This window comes from Citrus clementina, unplaced genomic scaffold (genome assembly GCF_000493195.1).
Source record: "Citrus clementina cultivar Clemenules unplaced genomic scaffold, Citrus_clementina_v1.0 scaffold_2, whole genome shotgun sequence".
Taxonomy (NCBI): Eukaryota; Viridiplantae; Streptophyta; class Magnoliopsida; order Sapindales; family Rutaceae; genus Citrus; species Citrus x clementina.
In genome coordinates this window covers 11,539,163-11,547,761 of record NW_006262688.1, presented here as the reverse complement: position 1 = coordinate 11,547,761, position 8,599 = coordinate 11,539,163, and the positions used below count along the sequence as shown (strand labels likewise).

At 32.7% G+C, this 8,599-nt stretch overlaps 2 protein-coding genes across 2 annotated transcripts; one reads left to right on the top strand and one right to left on the bottom strand.

Annotated features, from left to right (window-relative positions):
• Positions 1-1,199: 1,199 nt before the first annotated feature.
• LOC18051542 (pentatricopeptide repeat-containing protein At3g26630, chloroplastic) lies at positions 1,200-1,892 on the top strand. The gene has a single exon (XM_006446795.2). The coding sequence runs from the start codon at positions 1,206-1,208 to the stop codon at positions 1,698-1,700; it is 495 nt and encodes a 164-aa protein (XP_006446858.2). The 5' UTR covers positions 1,200-1,205; the 3' UTR covers positions 1,701-1,892.
• Positions 1,893-3,547: 1,655 nt separating this feature from the next.
• Positions 3,548-7,258, bottom strand: LOC18051541 (O-acyltransferase WSD1). Its single transcript, XM_006446794.2, has 5 exons — positions 7,018-7,258; positions 6,155-6,724; positions 4,257-4,610; positions 3,968-4,105; positions 3,548-3,866 (listed from the first exon to the last, which is right to left on the bottom strand). The coding sequence occupies exons 1-5, from the start codon at positions 7,207-7,209 to the stop codon at positions 3,720-3,722; spliced, it is 1,401 nt and encodes a 466-aa protein (XP_006446857.1). The 5' UTR covers positions 7,210-7,258; the 3' UTR covers positions 3,548-3,719.
• Positions 7,259-8,599: the final 1,341 nt, after the last annotated feature.

Sequence of the window (8,599 nt, the reverse complement as noted above, 5' to 3'; positions counted from 1 at the left end):
TCTTCTTTTGTAGTTCTGTTCCCGCTGCTCGTCATGACCTTCAGCCAAAAGCAAAAACCCACCGCTGCTCGTCGTGACCTTCAGCCACAGGCTCGAGTCGTGACCTTCAGCCACACTTCTGTCCCCTCTGCTCGTCGCCGCCGCCGCTCGTCAGTCGTCACCAAGTTTACGGTCTACTTGGAGCTTTTGGTTTGCATTGAAGCATGTCTCCAAGAGCCTGACCTGATCTTGGGTTAGCCGTTTTCTGCTTAGTTTAGATGGCTGTCGGTTTTCTGACCTGAACTGAAGATCCATTTCTGGCTTTTACAGGTGGTGTTTGAGATTATTGAACTTTTGGGAAGGGTGGAGAGAGCTTGAAGCTTGCTCTCTTATAGACTTGTACGAAAAAGTGGCTTGGGTAATTGCTTGAATCTTGATGATTATGCCAGTGAGAGCCCATAGTCGCAACGCAAGCATGGAAGAGGAGGTCCCAGAGGGTCAAAACTGAGTGGCTGTCATCGAGAGCTCCTTTCCTTCACTCTCGATCGCCTTCACAAGGTAAAAAAAAAAAAAAGTTTTGATTTCAATCGAAGTTCTTCAGTGATGGAAGCGGAATGATATTGTTATTTCTTGTAATTGAAACTTTGAAAGGAACCGGAACTTTTTTTATATACTTTGGTTTTGTTCACCCAATTTATTTCTTTTGTAGTTTTGTTAAAGTTTAAAAGACTTTTTTGTTATTTATTTTGATTTAAAATTGTTATTTGAACGTGTTATGTGTTCTTGAATATACTTTGATACGTATTTTAATTTTTTTGTTTGTTAACTTCTTATGTTTGTGGTAGATTTATTAATTTAAGATTTTAAATTTAAAAAAGCTAAAAGTAGGTCTAATAGGCCTATAATCAAAATAATCGAACTGAATCGAATCGAATTATTTTAATTAATTGAATATTTAATTATTTTGTTAATTTAATTAATTACAATTATAAAAAAATTAATAAATTAGTAAATCGAACCGAACCACACCCATCCCTAGATCGCGCTAGCTCAACATTGGTGTGCTTAAAATTTTCATGCTAGCTGGCTCATGCAAACATGCTTGACTTTTCAACAGGTGGTATGACTTTCATACACACCTGACCCACTTGCCCACAAAACCCCATTACTCAATTCCTCCATCACAAGATTGAAGTTTGGTCATTTTGGTCAGCTGAAGCTTATCCATGCAAAAAATCATTCGCTATGGTCTCTCTAATGATCAGTTACTAGTAAGAAAACTTCTTGACCTTTGCTCTTTTTATGGCAAAACGGATCATGCCCTTCTTGTTTTTAGTCAAATCCGGTGCCCACATGTGTTTACTTGGAATCTTATGATTCGGGCACTGACTATTGATGGCAGCTCCCTGCAAGCGCTCTTGCTGTATAACCTTATGATATGCAATGGCTTTAGACCCGATAAGTTTACTTTCCCGTTTGTTATTAAAGCTTGTATTGCGTCTTTGGCTATTGAGAAGGGAAAAGAGGTTCACGGGCTAGCCGTTAAAGCTGGGTTTTCGCGAGATATGTTCGTGCAAAGCACTTTGATGGATCTTTATTTAAAGTGCGGGGATGTAGATGGTGGGCGTAAGATGTTTGATAAAATGCGTGTTAGAAGTGTGGTTTCGTGGACGACGATGATCTCTGGCCTTGCGGCCTCTGGGGATCTGGATGCTGCCTGAAGGGTTTTTGATCAAATGCAAACGATAAATGTTGTTTCGTGGACGGCTATGATTAATGCGTATGTGAGGAATGAGAGAGCTCAAGAGGCTTTTGAGTTGTTTCAAAGAATGCAGCTTGGTAATTTGAGGCCGAATGAGTTTACACTTGTTAGCTTGTTACGAGCTTGTACAGAACTGGGGAGCCTAAAATTGGGGGGCTGGATTCACGGTTTGAGTCCCATAATAATTTTATGGGACTTAATTCCTTACCATAGTAGTGGAGGTAGATTTGTCTCCTCATAATTATGGATAGAGTAGATATATTTTCTTAATTATGAGTGGGGCAGAAATATAGATGGTACTATAATAAGAATTAATCTTGATCTAAATTTTTGTTTTAAAATAGGGAAAAGGACATTCAACCCCCCAACGTATAGGAAAAGGGACAAAAAACCCCTCAACGTTTCAAAAAGGACTTATAACCCCCTTTCCGTTAACAAACACCATTTGTTTTAATAGTAAATTTATTTTTAATTTTTAATTACTATTATACCCTTATAATAAATTAATTAATATATTAATTTGAGATATATCACAATTAATAATTTTTTAAAACTAAAAATTGAGATACAATTACATTTTTGCCCAAATGATTTGCTATAAATTATACATTTCTAATGATCAAACCTTTCATATGTGATTATTACTAATAAAATGAAATTTGATTAAACCCTTTTTTTTAGGAATCAAATCCATTACACTAGATTGACTTGACGGCAACACTTATAGTGAGAGATAAAAAAATAATTGTATCTCAATTTTAAGCTTTTAAAAAATTATTAATTGTGATATATCTCAAATTAATATATTAATTTATTTATTATAAGGGTATAATAGTAATTAAAAATTAAAAATAAATTTACTGTTAAAACAAACGGTATTTGTTAACAGAAAAAGGATTATAAGTCCTTTTTGAAACGTTGAGGGGTTTTTTGTCATTTTTCCTAAACGTTGGGGGGTTGAATGTCCTTTTTCCTTTAAAATATGATCTAAATTTGTCTTAGGAGATAGATATCTATAAGATTTGATCTTAACCTAAATTAGTCTCGATAAATATCTAATTGTAAACATTAACAAATTACTTGTTATAAATAATCAATTAGGTGGCGTTTGTTTTTTAACTTAATGACTTAAAGTGACTTAACTTAATTAATTAAGTTAATTAGAGATGTTTGTTTTTATAACTTAATGAGACTTTTTAGATAATTTTGACTAAATCTGAATTAAGTCAATTACTTGCTAATGTCAAAAATATCTCTGTTTTATAATTTATTTTTCATGTCTATCCCAAAACTCACACATAGATATTTACCCCACATAAAAATATCCCATTTTTATTTCTTATATTATATACGATAAAATTTAAAATTTATGGTATTTTATATATTAAAATTCTAAAATAATTATGTATTCACTTGAATATAGTTTTACTTATAAATGTTAAAATATTGTGGTATTTAATATATTATTTATTTGATATTTAAATTTAATAAGGATACGAATGTAAAAGTACATATTTTCAGCTTTTTAAGTTGAAAAAAACAAACAACTTAATCCTTATTTTCCGAGATTCAGACAAAAAAACAAACATATTATTCAGATTCAGACATTCAGACCTATTCAGAATTCAGACTAATTCAGGTCTATTCAGATTTCAGATAAAAAACAAACGCCACCTTAGTCTATTAAAAGAAAACGCCAATTACGTATATAGTAAGCTTAATTCAAGTTTTTTTTTTCCCTTTTGAAATAAAATATTTGGTATATATATATAAGCTTAATTCATTTATATAGAGAGCTTTCCATTTCATGATGCACAAAATTAGTTCGCAATGATGTCCAAAAGGAGTAATATAAATTTTTGGAGAAAATGCATAATCCATTGAAATTGAATAATTAGCATCAACCTAAGCAGCAAAATAATAGGAAAAGTAGTTATGGGCCAAATGAGGCACGATGACCATTAAGAAAATTTGTGCTTCAAGGAGTTGCGGATGCAGCATCGAGTATCATCTCAAAGGCATTTTCGATGCATGACTTCAGCTTTGGAGAATCAATGAAGCCTTCTTCTGTTCCTAATGAAACCCTTAGATTTCCCATGTAGGTCACAATCGTCACCACAAGACTCTGTAAACCCATAAATGGACAAATATAATCAATCAAATTCCAAATTTTTTTTATTTTTTTATTTTTTTTAAATTTTAGCTGAAATATCAATTAACCTATACCTGAGGTGAACCAGCCACCATAAAGTACAAGCCTTTGATGGGATGATTGGCCAAAGCCATCTTTTCCACCGGTCCCATCATATTGGTAATCGCTAAACTGGAGTTATTCAGCGAGCCATGGATAAATTTAGCTGCTGTCTGCATTACAACTGGACCTAATCAGTATAATCGCACACATGGCACAATTTTTGTAGTACTTAAGAAAAATGCTGAAATTCTGGACAATATGACGTGGCAGTATTGCTCCACATATTTAGTAAAAGCTTAAATAAATTTTTAACAATCCTACCTCATGGCCTCTCAATTTCTTCACAGTCTCCAAAAGCTTGGCAGTAAGGTAAGCACCGAAAGAACCGCGCTTACTCTGGATGATCTCTTGAGCTTTCTGGATGAATTTCAGTGGGTTTTGGACCTCCGCATTGGTTAATTGAGGAACTGATATGTGCAAAAATGAAAAATGGTTTCCCCAAGGTGCCTTACTGCCAGGCTTAACCATCTCCTTGATGGAACTGATGCTTTTGAACATCCTGGTGTTGAGCAGTACCACTGCTGTTGAATGTAGATTAGTTGACTCCTGGTTCACTGCTTGCATGTATAATCGAATCCCCAAAAATATAGTTCCCGTAACAACATCGTTTAATGTCTGTATATTGTCATTTGACATTACATAACGGTTAAAATATAGACAAATAGCTTTTAAATAGTTAAGCTAATTTAATTTAATTAGTTGATTGTGGGTGTTGATTAGTCCAATTAACAAAATATAAAATCTCTTATTGCCCTAAGAGCCACTCCTAGAATCCTTCAGTAATCAGTAATTCATTTTATTTTTAACTATCTGCGGCGGCCAGACACATAAAGGGGTCCATAAAAATCGTCCTTTCAATTTATGAGCTGGAATTGTCGACACCTAAGGACGGTAATTGTGCCCGCAAATCCGTAAATCCACCCGGACCCACCAGTCAAAACCTGTCTACTACGGATAATTTTACGGGTTGCAGGTGGGTTTAGTATTATAAATTGAGACCCGCATTTGAATGCAGGTGGATTTGGCATTATTAAGGAAAAACAATGCAATTTTAAAAAAATATTTTTAATTTAATTTTACTTAAAAAAAGTGATAAATAAAATCAACGACATAATTTCATAGCATACCAAGAAGCACGGTGTTGAATATAAATGACAATAAACAACAAAAAAGCTGTGGAATAATTTATTTTTATTTTCTTATTTCTTAGTTAGAAAATTTTGTTCCTAAATATTATTTAAACTTCTAGTGTATCTCATGGTCATTCCTATCTATTTTCTCTCTATTTTTCTCTGGCCTTTCAACGAAAATGAAAGCCTTTTGTTGTAATCACGTGGCTATGTTTTGTCAAACTAATTGTGTTCCAAGTTTATTACAACATTTCACTGCACCTACGAAATATAATTCTATAATTTACAGAAAGGGGATGTGAGAGGTGAAACATGCCGACCCCTCTGCAAATTTTCATTGACAATAAATTGTCCTGGAAATAGTGAAGCTTATGTCGGCACTGAGTATTTTTCTGGCTCGGTTATTAATTAAAGCTATTGATGATCGTTGTCCCCGGGTCATTATCAATATTCATCATCACATTCTGTGAGTTCAAAATACATAAAAACCAAAATCACAAGATCATGTGATGTTCACTCTCATTTTGAGAAGTCAATATTAGCGGAAAAAAATGTTTTATTCTCTCTTGTGAAGAAAAATGTTCTACTATATGTTTCATATGTAATGACAATACCTAAGAGAAGTGCTCCCACAATCTTAGATATGTGGGCCATCAAAGGGCCGAAGAGTTGATGGGGTATTTTATTTTTAGAAATGGCTAGATCAATGGCCAAGCTAACAACATTTTTTAGGTGGAAATGATATAGACATCCTACCACTTCTTTCTAACTATAAAAAATTTGGAATAATTTATTTTTATTTTCTTATTTCTTACTGTTAAAAATTTTTATATCTAAGATTGTTTTTATATTAAATTCAAAATATGTGTAATTAACTTAACAACTTGTCACGTTCTCCTAAAATACTACTCGTATGTGGACACACAATATATGTGATCCACATATTGTGTTCAGGCGGTGTCTTCAAAACTACATGCAACAAGAATATTATTGATGTTAATTTAATGTCATCGTGATTAAGATACTTACCGCTCCAAGATTGTCCTTAATTTGCTTGATTTGATGGAGAGGGAATGTCATTGTTGTTATAGTAATTGGCAACCAGCCCGCCGCAGCACTACCAGATCTTATTGGCGTTTTATCGTCTTCAATCAAGCTGCTTTTGATCATGCTCCAACAAAAATCTGAAGCTGTATTGAACACAGTATTGAAAAACTTAGGTACATTCTTGAATATACTACTGCCATTAATGTCTGGTCTCATTCGAACACTAGGAAATGTCAAGGGGCGAGAAGGATCATCGGCTCTTTGAAGACATGAAAGAAGAGCTCCCATCAATGAGAAGCCGTCGCCAAGTGCATGATGAAGCTTGAATATCACACTACTTGCTGCATTGCTCGTTGGATATTTTACTATGTGAACTTCCCACAATGGTTGGCTTTGAGGCATTTGTTCCGCGGATAATTTTGATAAGTAATCTTGCAGGCACTTGTCGTAGAATTGTTGTGACATGCCAACGGGAAAATTTGGAACATAGACGTGGTTTTTGAGCTTCACTTCAACGCTTTTCCAATGTTTCACTCCATTTTTTTCCACAACCTGTTTCAATAAAAGCACTTTTCAATATATTAAGATCCGTTTGATATATTTTTTTAAATGGAGGTTATTTAAATAAAATTTTTGTTAGTAAAGTTTTTTTAAGAACACATACAGCATCGTAGACACAACCTTTAATATATTTAAAGACTAAACAACTTGGTGTACCTACAGAATAATTCTATATATAGTGTAATCAGACCGCACAATTTAACCTTAAATGAGCATTTTAAAACATGTAAAAATATGCGGGAAGAGAAAGAGAAAAGAGAAATGATAGGAATATAACTAATTACCATGATGGAGGAGAAGCGAGGGTTGATGGGAAGGAAAATATCCTTTAGCAACGGAATAGCCCACGAATCATCAAAGGGCACTTCTAATTCCAAAACAGCAAGAATGGAGATTGATAGAATAGAGCTATTGAAATATTGCCCAATTGGGCTCACAGGCTCTGCTACCACTTCATCAGCTTTCTCACACTCCATTTCCAGTTTTGTGTTAGATCCTGAACCTTTCTTTTTTTTTTTTTTTCCTTCTTTTGAGTACGAGCTTCTCTTTCTCTTGGTCTTGGTTAAATATAAATGGCAAGCAAGTTAGCTAGCCATCTTTGTCAAGCATTAAATTTTCCCAGCTCAATAGCGGCTCGGCTCGACCTTTTGGCAACTTAGGCGGTTGCCTAGAGCCTCACTTTACATGAAGGCCCCACGAGATGATTATTTTATATATAAAAGAGGAAAGTGAATTTAAAAATTATTATTATTCATTTCAGTTATTATTATTTTGTAATTATCTTTTCTTAAATAAACTATTAATTCCTATAAAGTTTAGTGTATTTAATGTAGTACTTAATAGTTTTAATTTCTACAAAATCGATAAATTAATAGTTTCAATCCTACAAATTCTCTATTTTATTGTTAGAATTAATATGTTATATTTCAAAAGTTTTATATTCATTTTAAACCTCTATAAAAGGCCCACATTTTATTATTTATCCATTAAATTTTTCCTCCAACAATCAAGACATGATATGTTCTTGGTGTTTGAGATAAAGAAAGAGAGAGAAAAAAAAATCTTCGTCTACTTTCCACTCAAGAAGAAAAAGAAAAAATCTAATAGTTCTCTCTATTCTCTGACTATTGGCCATTACTCAAATCCTCAAACAATTAATGTAAACATAAGTTGATTTCGTCTCAAATTTCAGATTTTATCTTTTTATTATTTTCTTAATTAGTTGTGTTATTTATTTGTTCTTATTTCTTTTTATTATATTCTTTTATTGATCTACTTTTTTGTGTGTGTGCTTGTTTTATCTATTTTGAAATAAAACTATATCGAAAAACTTTAGAGATTAGAAGAATAGAAAAATTAGTTTAATTTAGAAAAGGAGTAGTAAAAAAAAAGATATAATTTGAGTAAAAAAACAATAAGTAGAAATTTTATATTGAATTAAAATTTCGTGGATTAACAACAGTAGAATAGAATTTTATTTAATAATTTTACATTTTAGAGTGTTTAAAGAATTGATTTTCAATAATCCTAAATTTTAGAAAGAATTAATTAAAACCATTTACCGAAAACCCCAAATATGATTGAGCTTATATAGTAATTACATTCGTTTCCCATTTATTTATCTTACGGGACAAACATATTGGAGCCGGTTAAGCCACAGTGAAAGAATCAGGTGGTCCATTTATACTGATTTTCTGATATTGCTTGCTATTAATGCAAAGTTCGGTGAGCACATGATGACACGTCAATTTTCAAGGTAGCAAAGTTACTATTGAATTCATTAGATACTTTCACATGGTACTCGTTGAAAATTGTGTCCTCGTATTTGGAAAATGACATTCATAATACATCAATGTAGATCAAAAT

Excerpts from the sequence above, each read along its gene's own strand:
- LOC18051542 (XM_006446795.2), top strand. The coding sequence starts at position 1,206 with ATGCAAAAAATCATTCGCTATGGTCTCTCTAATGATCAGTTACTAGTA.
- LOC18051541 (XM_006446794.2), bottom strand. The coding sequence starts at position 7,209 with ATGGAGTGTGAGAAAGCTGATGAAGTGGTAGCAGAGCCTGTGAGCCCA. Across the intron at positions 6,725-7,017 it reads CTCGCTTCTCCTCCATCATG|GTTGTGGAAAAAAATGGAGT; the intron begins GTAATTAGTTAT and ends TTATTGAAACAG. Across the intron at positions 4,106-4,256 it reads AGAAATTGAGAGGCCATGAG|ACAGCAGCTAAATTTATCCA; the intron begins GTAGGATTGTTA and ends GTTGTAATGCAG.